The sequence below is a fragment of the Poromitra crassiceps genome (genome assembly GCF_964638095.1).
Source record: "Poromitra crassiceps genome assembly, chromosome: 6".
NCBI lineage: Eukaryota > Metazoa > Chordata > Actinopteri > Beryciformes > Melamphaidae > Poromitra > Poromitra crassiceps.
The window spans coordinates 15,482,924-15,495,523 of record NC_139627.1 but is presented as its reverse complement, the minus strand read 5'-3'; the positions used below and the strand labels follow the sequence as shown (position 1 = coordinate 15,495,523).

Sequence of the window (12,600 nt, the reverse complement as noted above, 5' to 3'; positions counted from 1 at the left end):
CATTCCAACGGCGTCAGAAACACTCACATGTACTGTACATGTTTTGACTTGCAATGAAATAATTATCCAAAGTTACGGGAAACATTTTCAAAGTAAATGCAGAGCGAGAACTAACCAAGAGGGTTCCCTCTGTAATAAACGTTACTTCCTCTTTTGCCTGACGCACATGCGCTGTACATCAGTACTCAGGCAAACAAGGAAGTAACTTTGGGGTAGGCAGCGGTACCATAGACTGCCATTGTAGTGCTAAGCTAAGTAGCAGTGAGGGCTGTACCGCAGTTTGTACTTGAAGATAAACGCATCTAGATTCTACTTTTACTATCGGCAATATGGCAAATAGGCGAATCTCCGAAAATGTTGGCGTATCCCTTTAAGCACCATAGTTTTGTGTTTGACACCATACTAAATTCAGAAATACAGTTTTAGATTCAATTTCAAGATTGCTTTTATCAATAATGTTGAGGGAAGGAGTCTAAAAGCCAGGAGAAGGATTTAGATGCTATGTGAAATTTGGATCCTTGACTCACTGGAGATGCAGTGGAGATCAGAAACCTGACATTAACACTGTGATGATGTCTTACCCGTAGATGTCCAACACGCCAATGAAGGAGTGCTGTTTAGAGGTGGTGTATAGGGCTACGTTCACGTGTTCAACTATCCAGTCAAACATGCGCGCGTAGATGTGTTTGGCGAGGGCGTCGCGGGCGTTCACCGCCTGTTTGCTGGACATGTTCTTGAGGTAGGTCTCCGATGTGGTGACGAGCTTCCTGTGGCACAGCCAGTGCTCCATCTGCTCCAGCTCCACACCGAGCAGCCTGCAGAAATGTCTCAGGTGCGGGTCGTCCGTCTGCAAACACAAAGGACCAAACAACTTGTCCCGTTAGGGATGTGAAATGTTGGGGCCCTGATTTTGATCATCACAAACAGGCTTCTTCAATCAGTCACGGTGACGTACCGAGATGTGACAGGATTCTCCATCTCTCTCGGAGCAGATCTCCACATTGCCAAGATGCAGGATGGACGCGATGATTTTGAAAATGCTGGCCTGACTGCTGTCCTTCACACCTGGAAATGACAATAAACACTTTTTTTTAACAGATGTTGAGCAGATGTCTTAACTAGAGCATAACATAAAATGAACCTCCAAAAACAAACATTGTATTAAACTCCAGGCCCATTAATATAATCTGACACGCAAGAAAACGAGTCGACTTGCATATCAATCTAGTCTCTCAATTCAATCCGAGCTACCACATAGAGTGCATTGTTGAATAATTTTCAAACAGTCAAACCTACTGCCAGTAATTATCTAGCACCTAGCAAGAAGACTCAAAATGCCTGAAGACTGGAAGGTTGATGCTGACAGTTGTTGACATTTAACCCCAAAGCTTGGAGGCCGAGTACTTCTTGACTTAAGTAAAGACTGCCATGGGATCCTTCTGAATTTTAGCATGTTATATGTTGTAGATTTCACACAGTCTTGCTAGCTAAGCAAACTTAGCAAAGGGAAGCTCATGTGACTTTTAAGTCACTAGAAACTCGATTCCTAGGGGGGAGACTCTGGAGATGATGCACCATGGCTGCAGTTATGCAGACGCTTCAAGCAATTCGCAGTTGAGCAAAAGTGTCCCGTGCCACTGTGCGCCATCGTGCAACTGTGCGCCATCGGCTCATACATCACAATTGCTCGAGTGACATCACTGATGACATCACAAAGAGCACCCATGCAGGTGACATGACATGCTTTTTTAATTAGGTGATTGCCCTAATTACCTAATGATGATGTGATGTCACCAGTGATATTAGTCATCAGTCATTATGTAATCAGTGATGATGTTATCAGTGATGTCAGCCATGATGATGTCATCATCAGTGATGTCATCCTTCCTGGCTATATAAGTTCAGTGATGATGTCATCCGTGATGATGCCATCTGTGATGGCATAGAGCGGCCGAGTAAAGTATAAGATCACAGTTCACATCACTGATGACATCACAACTGCCCGAGTGACATCAAAGTTGAGCAATTCACAGTTGGGCAACACACTGGCTGCGTCACTTCTGTCACTTTCGTGACTGACAGAATTCTTCTTCTTCTGTGGTGTTATATGGCAGTTGGCATCCTTACCCACTAGTGTGAAGGCCTGTCTCGTTCTTTCAAAGTCCTCAGCATCGTTAACCCCCTCGATGAAGATGTTCTCCCCTAAAGATGTGTAGGTGAAATCTTCTGCACTGGCTGAATGAGGGAGAGTCCAAGCAAATGGATTAGACCTACATTATGTAGCTAAAAGGCAGAGTGTAGTTTGATGCCCTAACACTAGGTAAGATAGATTGGCCGCAACAACAACAACAACAACAAAATGTATCAATGTATGCACTTAGAGAGAAGTGCTTCACTTTAGTAGGAGACTTTATAGCAAGGAAACATTCAATAATCCCTATTGTCTGGCACAGGAGGTATACCGTCAAACTTTAATTAAAAGCCGAGTCCCAAATTGCCGCAGGTCCCATATAGACGCGGGGTCTGGCTACAGATTTTGTGAATAAACGCGGGTCTCAATCCGTTCAATAATTCGTTTGAGAGTTGTAAGTATTGATTTCTCTTTTCTGCCAGCGTTTCCCCCTTCTCATCGACGCACGCAGCTCCAGGCAGCATGCGACACAATTAAGCTGCCTTCACATGATAAGCGATCTTCTCTTCTCTCAGTGTGAGGTAGAGCGGAGAAAGCTCAGGTCAACAGGTCACAGTTTAACAATTTGAACTTTGGGCCGAGCGCACGGTGGCAAATTTGAGCGGTGCGCTGCCGCATAGAGGCATAGAGGGGCGGGGCTTTACTCTACTGAAAAACACACCAAATAGCAGGTGGCACGGTTAAACCAGATCTATACTGTTTCATCCAAGTACTATTCATACTGGTTTAAATAAACAATTTGATACTATTTCCAATCTTTGCGGAGCAAGAATTTTGTGCAAAAAGAATTAAATGCAAGTCCCAAATTGCCACAGGTCCCATATAGACGTGGGGTCTGGCTACCTATTTTGTAAATAAACACCCAGGCTATTAATTGAAGTTTAACGGTAGGCTATGTGGTGATATTATGCACTTGCCTCCGTTTAGAAAACAGAAGCTCACTTATACTACTACAGTGCTTCCCCTAGAAAATGTTCAGACCTGGAGGGATTTCGAAACGTAGCCCGACCGCAACGGCGGGGGCCCTCGCTGGCGACGCTAAACTTTGAGCTAACCTGTTCGCATCTACTGTATGTTCGCAATGGCGTCCCAAGTATCATCATACTACTATGGGATGCGATGCGAACAGTTGTATTATGGGATGTGCGTTTCCCAGGCAACGACACACGTTGACACGTTCTGGAACAGCGCTGCACGCTGGCACGATGCTCCTAAAAGCAAAATGCTTATTGTTTTGAATGATTTGGCATCTTCTATTACTGTCAACACTAGTATTGTTGTATTGTAATAATATGCCATAAAGGTTTATTTAAATTTTGGGGAGAGCAGGAAAAAATAATAATAAAGAAAAATATTCCCCCCCCCCCTGTAGAATGGTAGGGGAAACACTGTACTAATATGGTATGAACAATGGCAATGTGGTCTCCTGGTTTCAAACTCCATCAGAAGACTGGAAGCAGGCTATTGTTTTAGTGGAGCTGTAAAGTGACTGAATCGGTGTTGCAAACTCTTTTCTAAGGAATGTTGCCATTGGCTGCTCAGAAAGTCGCTAGAAGACGTCACATGATAATTAGCCGTTGTGATAAGTGCTGAGTTGGCCCGCGCGGGCCAGATTCTGCATACACCATTATTCATGACAGGCAAACCCTATGCCTAGTATAGATGCACTGTGTATGTGTGTGTGTCTATCTGTATCTGTGTGAAGCACTGACAGGGAGAGAGGAAGAGAGAGAAACTCCCGGGCAGCAGCCGCACCAATTTATTGGCAAATGCACTGGATTCAACACATTAACGTTGCTCCCCACGGTCAGAAATAGTCGCCAGATTTGTCGCTTGAGAAATAAAGTCGCCAGGGGGGTCTGAAAAGTAGCTACGTATAGCGACAAGAAAGTCGCCAAGTTGGCAACACTGGACTGAATTTACCTTCTTTTGTAGACAGTACAAAGCAAAACATTTCAAGTGTTTGTGACAGAAATCTAATAATCAAGATTACATCAGTTCTTTAAGAATAATGAAGCACAAGACAAGCTGTGATTTTCCCTTTGCAAGTTGGCACTTTTAGTTGTGAGTCACTGCTGCACTATACCAGACATACTTTTTTTCTCCAACAGAGATACTTACTCAAGGCTAAGTCTTTGAACTCTGGTAAGCTTGCAGAGGCACAGAGCTGGTAGAATATGTGGTAATTCCTCTCATCTTCAGCCTAAAAACAAACAGACAATAGCATAAAATGTCTATCCAGATAATTGAAATACTGCTGTCAAAATCATAGACTGGTCTGAAGTAGACACTGACATTTTTCCAGGAGTCCCATGGGACTCCCGCGCGATGGGAGTCATTTTCACTATTCATCATGTGATTTTGGGACGGGACAGGAAAAAAAGTCCACGGGAGCAGGAATGATGACAACAGACCAGTTTGTATAAATATGCACATGCACTTCCAACATGAAGAAACACTATTTTATATATATATATATATATATATATATATATTGTGTATATATATATACTGTATATATATATACACAATATATATATATATATATATATATATATATATATATATATATATATATATATATATATATATATATATTGTGTATATATATATACTGTATATATATATAAAATAGTGTTTCTTCATGTTGGAAGTGCATGTGCATATTTATACAAACTGGTCTGTTGTCATCATTCCTGCTCCCGTGGACTTTTTTATATATACATATATATATACTGTGTATATGGGTGTGAGTGGGATGGGACAGGAATGAAAAACACCGTCTAGTCTGAAGCACGTCCGACCAATGCAACAGCAAAACCAAACTCACCTGAAAGACAACCCGAGACTTCTCCAGCAGATAAGTGCGCATGTTGGCACCTATGATGTGGTAATGCCTACTAAAGCCAATCTGGATGTACTTCCCAAAGCGGCTGCTGTTGTCGTTACGGGTGGTCTTTGCATTTCCAATAGCCTTGAGTGACAGAGAGACGAGCAGGGTGGGTCACCATCATACAACAAAGTGAGTTACAGGTAAAACGTACAGTAGATAATGTCTGGACTTTCATTTTCTGATGTCCTATATGAAGGACTATACCAACTTTTGCGCACTGGTAATGGCCAAACTCCCAAAAAGTTGGTGTAGTGGCAGGGGCGGCTCCAGGATTTCAGTTTTGGGTGGGCTCAACAAATGTAGGCTGGGCCCATCTTGGCCCAAATTTTGAGGTCTTTTTTTTTACATTTTTAGCGATATTTAGAGGAATATCTCATTTAAATTAATGATTTGAGGGCTTTTTTTGACCTTTTTTACTCCCGTCAGTACTTGAAGTCTAATATAACAGTTTTATTTTTCTTTTATTGTTAGAAAGAGTCAGGAAACGTTTTTGTGTGTTTATTTTGTATTCAAATGTTCGTTTTAAAAATTAATTAATTAAAAAAACATATATATATATTGAAGCCAGGGCCACTCACCTCCATGATGGGGCTGGAGGCCAGCACTTTCTCCTCCACATTTGTGTCATTAGCTGAGCCCCCCACAGTGGCAAAGAAGCGCATGGCGTACTTCGCAGAGACAGTCTTCCCTGCCCCCGACTCTCCGCTCACTATAATGGACTGGTTCCTCTCATCTCTACAGAGGAAACAGAGATATTTGTGACCATATGTGAACAGTTTGAAAAAAAAACATGATCCTTGACTATGTGCTCCACTTCCTTCGAAAAGGCAATGCTTTGTATATGGCTGCCTGTTGTGTCTAAGCCGTGAAAAAATAAAAAAAGATGTACCCCCCGTTTTTATTTTTGCACCAAATTAAATGTTTCGCTCATGATTCAGTAGGTCACTGGCTGGCTTGGTTCCAGCCTTCACACGAGTTATATAAGGATTTTTCTAAATGTCTATGGAGAAAATGAATGGGGAATTGTCTTCCGGGGCTGGAGACGTCACAGAAAGTCACGCAACTGGTGAGCTCTATAAAGTGACTCTTGACCACCCGTGGAAGCATGCTGACGTAATTAGTTCAACTTATACTCCCACCACTTACAGTACTAGGAATCGATTCCTAGGGTGGAGACTCTGGAGATGTACTCTTCTCCCTACTTATACTCCCACCACTTACTCTGGAGATGATGCGCCACTTGTCCTCTTCTGCCTACTTATACTCCCACGACTTATATAATAGCTTCAGCCAGGAAGGATTTATTACAGGTCACCGAAGGCCGTCGAGCAGGATTCGAAGCGGGAGCCGTCGAGCAGCGAGGGAGGTCGGCGCGCTGGCACGACCGAGACGTCCGGGAACATGGCGGTCGAATAGGAGAGCGAGGCGGCCGGAGGGAGGAGCATTGAGGAGGGGTCGGACCTCCGAGTCTGGAATTTGTGTAATATTCTGAGAGGCAGCAATGTGCTATCCAGTCTGCCGGAAAGCCAGTAGTAGTAGTAGTACTAGTAGTCTAGTAGTAGTCGGAGTAGTAGTAGTAGTAGAAGTAGAAGAAGAAGAAGAAGAAGAAGAAGGATTTATTACAATTTGGCGCGAAGGGGGACGGAGGACAGGAAGATGAGGAACTGATTTACAGAATGTAGGGAAACAGTGGATGGATAAATCCAGGAGGCGGTAATAAAGGATTGCCATAAAACAACACAGGAGGATTTATTACAGCACTGATGATGACACGACAATTGCTCGAGTGACATCACTGATGACATCACTGATGACATTACACTGCCCAGAGCACTGCCATCACTGATGATGTCACAATGATGTCAAGTCACTGATGATGCCACAATGCATATACTCCCACCACTGAATGATGAGAGGGAGAGAATGTAGGTAAACAGTGGATGGATAAATCCAGAAGGAGGCGGTAATGCAACATAAAGGATGCCAACCTTCATAAATCACCACAGAAGAAGAAGAATGACATCACCGATGATGTCACAATGTCTATGAGTGATGTCATCAGTGATGTGGAGGAGGCTGGAGAATTAGATTACAATACATCAATTATAGAGGACATCATATTTAGCACATTTAGCCAGTGTTAAGATACCTGTGCTACCATTTCATATGGAAATTAAGACGTTTGCTGAGTGATTACGGTCAACTGGTGATATATTCCAGTTACAACTTACATTCTGTGACATTATTTTCACCAACAATTCTCTGCCTGTATTCCTCTCAGGAACATCCACATACTGGGCAGATTCCTTTACATTGAGTCTTACTGTAGATGGGATACCCTGCTGCAGTTTGATCGACCCCTGCCATCCAGCTAATCCAGCAAAAGCTATCTGGAATAGACACCCACAAGCCGACAGCGAGCCTGCTAGCTGATCATAAAGTTCTAGCTAACGACTGGAACTGTTACGTAGCTAGTTGCCACTGTTTAAGGGCTTATCAGCTGGCCTTACTAGCTGACTAGAACACCATCCTCCAGCTAGGGGCGGTTTGAAGCCGACCAACATCAGTGTATTTTTACAGAGAAGGCTGTGAGGAGTGAGCAGAGCGCAACCTGCAACCATGCCGGTCGAGATGAAGGGATTAACCATGTTCATATCGGACATTAGAAACTGTAAGAGCAAGGAAGCAGAGGTCAAACGGATCAATAAGGAGCTGGCCAACATTCGCTCCAAGTTTAAGGGGAACAACACTCTGGACGGCTACAACAAGAAGAAGTACGTCTGCAAGCTGCTCTACATCTTCCTGCTTGGCCATGACATCAACTTGGGACACATGGAGGCTGTCAACCTGCTCAGCTCCAACAAGTACACAGAGAAACAGATCGGCTACCTGTTTATCTCAGTGCTGGTGAACAGCAACAGTGAGCTGATCCCTCTGATCAACAATGCCATCAAGAATGACTTGTCCAGCATGAACCCCACCTTCATGTGTCTGGCCCTGCACTGCATCGCCAACGTGGGCAGCCGTGAGATGGCCGAGGCCTTCATCAGTGAGATCCCTCGCATCCTGGTTGATGGTGATACCATGGACAGTGTGAAGCAGTCGGCTGCCCTGTGTCTGCTGCGTCTTTATAATACCTCTCCTGACCTGATGCTGATGGGTGAGTGGACGTCCCGTGTGGTGCCCCTCCTCTATGACCACCACATGGGCGTGGTGTCAGCAGCCATTTCTCTGATCACCTGTCTGAGCCAGAGGAACCCAGATGAGTTCAAGACCTGCGTCTCCCTGGCCGTGTCTCGACTCAGCCGGATTGTGTCGTCGGCCTCTGCTGACCTTCGGGATTACAGCTACTACTTTGTCCCGGCACCGTGGCTTTCCTGCAAGCTCCTGCGCCTGCTGCAGTGCTACCCGCTGCCAGAGGATGACGCTGTCAAGGCCCGCCTGGTGGAGTGTCTGGAGACCATCCTCAACAAGGCCCAGGAATCGCTCAAATCCAAGATGTTGCAATACTCCAATGCAAAAAATGCTATCCTGTTCGAGGCCATCTCCCTTATCATCCACTATGACAGTGAGCCCAACCTCCTGGTGCGGGCCTGTAACCAGCTGGGTCACTTTCTGCAGCACAGGGAGACCAACCTGCGCTACCTGGCTCTGGAGAGCATGTGCAATCTGGCCAGCTCAGAGTTTTCCCACGAAGCCATCAAGGCACACATCGAGACAGTCATCAATGCCCTCAAGACTGAGAGGGATGTGAGTGTTCGTCAGAGGGCAGCAGACCTGCTGTATGCCATGTGTGATCGCAGCAATGCCAAGCAGATCATGGCGGAGATGCTAAGCTACCTGGAGACAGCCGACTACTCCATCAGAGAGGAGATGGTTCTGAAGGTTGCCATCCTGGCGGAGAAGTATGCCATGGACTACTCCTGGTATGTGGACACCATCCTCAACCTCATCCGCATCGCCGGAGACTATGTCAGCGAAGATGTGTGGTATCGCGTCATCCAGATTGTCATCAACGCACGAAAGGATGTGCAGTGCTACGCCGCCAAGACCGCCTTTGAAACCTTGCAGGCCCCTGCCTGCCATGAGAATATGGTGAAGGTTGGAGGCTACATTTTGGGAGAGTTTGGCAACCTCATTGCTGGTGACCCGCGCTCCAGCCCCCTGGTCCAGTTCAACCTTGTCCACTCTAAGTTTCACCTGTGCTCGGTGCCGACCCGGGCGCTGCTGCTGTCGGCCTACATCAAGTTCATCAACCTGTTTCCAGAGACCAAGGCCACTATCCAGGAGGTACTGCGCTCTGACAGCCAAATCCGCAATGCCGACGTGGAGCTGCAGCAGCGCGCCGTCGAATATCTCGAGCTTTCCTCCATCGATCCATCCACTGACCTGCTGACCACCGTTCTGGAGGTGATGCCTCCCTTCCCAGAGAGAGAGTCCTCCATCTTAGCCAAGATGAAGAAGAAGAGGGGCCCCGGTGCCATTTCTGTGTCTGAGCTGGAGGAGGGCAAGAGGGAGGGCGGGGAGCTGCATGGAGGAGGTGTCATGGCTGCCTCCAATCCTTCCACCCCCTCCCCAACAGCAGACCTTCTCGGGCTACACTCCACTGGTCCAGTGTGCTCTGCCACACCCAGCGATGGGGGCCTATTGGATATATTGGTGGATATATTCTCCAATTCCGGGCCCGCCGCTCCCTCCACTGCCATGCATGATGATGGCTCCCTAGGCTCTGTTTCTTCCTCTGAGGATCCTGCTCCTCCTCTGTCTGAGGCAGATGAGCTTCTCAACAAATTTGTGTGCAAGAACAATGGAGTTTTGTTCGAGAACCAGCTGCTGCAGATTGGCATCAAGTCAGAGTACCACCAGAATGCGGGGAGAATGTGCTTATTCTATGGTAACAAGACGTCAGTGCAGTTTGCCAGCTTCACCACTACAGTCAGCTGTCCTGGGGAGCTACAGTCTCAGCTCAATGTTCAGACCAAGCCAGTGGAGCCCCAGGTGGAGGGAGGAGCCCAGGTCCAACAGGTTCTCACCATTGAGTGTCTGGCCGATTTCTCCGACGCCCCGCTGCTTAACATCAAGTTCAGATATGGAGGAGATCTACAGAACCTGACCCTCAAGCTGCCAGTCACCATCAACAAGTTCTTGCAGCCCACTGAGATGGCCTCAGACGACTTCTTTCAGCACTGGAAACAGCTCAGCCAGCCCCAGCAGGAAGCACAGAAGATATTCCAAGCCAGCCACGACATGGACGCAGAAGTAGTTAAGGCCAAGCTGTTGGGTCTAGGCACAGCCCTGCTTGACAATGTAGATCCAAAAGCGGAGAACTACGTTTGTGCTGGGGTGATCCAGACCAAGAGCCAGCGACTCGACTTTTTGCTGAGACTGGAGCCCAATGCCCAACAACAGAACTATCGTCTGACTCTGCGCTGTAGTAAGGACACTGTGTCCAGGCACCTCTGTCAGCTGCTGGCCCAACAGTTCTAGAGTCCAGGAGCTCCATCAAGACCAGTACTTCCAGTACCCCCCCCCCCCCCCCACAAACCAGACCACCAAGACCAGCCACCCTTCAAACACCACCTCCACCCCACATTTGAAATATGAGAACCTGCTCTGCACAGACATGCAAACCCTCCGGTTTTTCCATATTGTGTGGGAGGGGCGGGCAGCCAGGTCTTTGAGCTACTCCAGCCCGGGGTGAGGGACGAGCTTGGGGCCTGGTTGCTTGTTTCTCTCACGAGATCTGGCAACACAGCCCCCCCACCCCCCGGCGCATGCACACACACACGCACACGCATGCGCATGCGCGCACACACACACACACACACACGTTTTGACTTTGGCGCTACCCGCATAATCGGCTGTGCTGCTCATCCCACAAATGCAAGATCCTTACAAATGAGACAGCGTTGTAAAGGGAAATGAAGAGGCTTACTGAGGATACAGTAAACATTAGCTTTTTAGAGTTTTATGGCCATATCCACATTCCTGATGATTATTATAGACTGTATTTTTTATTTTCTTATATCTGTTGAGTAAGTCTTCTATGTAAATCTTACATTTTAGCTGTATTGTTGATCCCAAACTCAGGTTTTAGTATCTGACTGTATATTCCTGTATATTTGTACTCTGCACTTTACACTTAGCTATGTAAATCTCAAACTCAGGTTCTTAGTATCGGATTGTATATTTCTGCATACTTGCACTTTTCATTCTGTTTACATTTTAAATATGTATTTGTTGCACTATGTTATTTGTTTACCCCTATCAGGACTCTAAGCCTGTATCATCTGGCAGGGGGACTAACAATGGAAACCAGTCTTGTGACTGCAATTGTCATGCATTTACATTTTTTTTAATGTTCATTAACACATTGAGTGCCAAGGACGTCTGTGGACGTCCTAAAAAAAAGTAACGAGGAGTGCCAAGGACGTCTGTGGACGTCCTAAAATCATAATTCATATTATTCCATAATTCTGCTGTTTAAGGTCGTACCTAGCCAGTGAGCATGAATCCCTTCAAGGGATCACACGGCGCCACCTTAAACATCGTCACAGGAGCTGCTCCACCCACCTCAGATCCTTTACTTTGTACAGGAGACAGCGTAGAAAGCCGTGATCAAAGTGGAAACCGATGCATGCTTTCTGCCAGAGCCGTATATATTGCTGTCTACACTACAGCGGAGAGTGGGCTCGGCTGCATCCGCGCTCACAACTGAGCTCTTATGCTTCTATCTATCTCCACACGATTTCCTAGAAAGCCAGCATCCGAAGCCGAACAGCCAAGCCTTTTCGTTCAGTCGCGTTTGCCAGCGCGCATCATTTCCTTGATGGGCGCTGGGATCTGTCCGGGGCAAAAACGGAGTCGAGAAAACAAACTCTGTGCATGTGGGGAGGAGCCCGCAGCTCAGAGGTGGAGAGAGGGGGGGGGGGGGGGGGGGGAGAGGGGTGTGTGGCACACAGGCTGCACAGAAACCACACCACACGCCACCACATCAGAAAACACCAGCCAGAGTCAGTGAATGTGCTCGAAATTAGAGTGCAAAAGGTATTCATAAAAGGGACTATATCTTGGAAAGTAAAAAAAAACGACAGAAAACCCTTGAAAGTGCACTTTTTTGAGAGGCTGTCATTTCATAATGGAACTGTCTAGAAACAAAATTTCTTCTTTGGAAGAAGCAGGAGTGTTCAATGTTTCATTAAAGTCCAGCCCCGTTAATATAGCCATAATAGAAAAAATTCTATAGCTGTTTTCAACTGAATGGAAGTGAATCTGGCACAGGCTCCAGACAATTTTACTGAAGCGCTGTGGCACTCAATGTGTTAATGTACACCTGTCCCCTATCGAACAAATAAATTAATTTAATTTAATTTAATTATGAAAAATCTCATGTAAATATTTTGTCAAAGCACCAATAGTCAGGGAAGGAAACTATTTGCATTCTATTTTGATCACAGTTTGTTTTAATAAAAGTGCTGGTGACATCTCACATGTGGCTTTGGCTTTCAACTGAACA

At 46.0% G+C, this 12,600-nt stretch overlaps 1 protein-coding gene and 1 pseudogene across 2 annotated transcripts in view; one reads left to right on the top strand and one right to left on the bottom strand.

Annotated features, from left to right (window-relative positions):
* Positions 1-12,600, bottom strand: part of myo5b (myosin VB) — a 101,739-nt gene that overhangs the window by 48,026 nt on the left and 41,113 nt on the right. Inside the window, exons 5-10 of the mRNA XM_083639363.1 lie at positions 5,663-5,819; positions 5,022-5,165; positions 4,313-4,394; positions 2,128-2,235; positions 956-1,065; positions 582-847 (exon numbers count right to left, since the gene is read on the bottom strand). Of these exons, the coding sequence (XP_083495489.1) occupies positions 582-847; positions 956-1,065; positions 2,128-2,235; positions 4,313-4,394; positions 5,022-5,165; positions 5,663-5,819 (867 nt within the window). The remainder of the gene's footprint in view (positions 1-581; positions 848-955; positions 1,066-2,127; positions 2,236-4,312; positions 4,395-5,021; positions 5,166-5,662; positions 5,820-12,600) is intronic.
* On the top strand, positions 7,704-10,571 carry LOC310778714 (AP-2 complex subunit alpha-1 pseudogene; annotated as a pseudogene). The gene has a single exon. The product of its transcript is annotated as an AP-2 complex subunit alpha-1 pseudogene (transcript).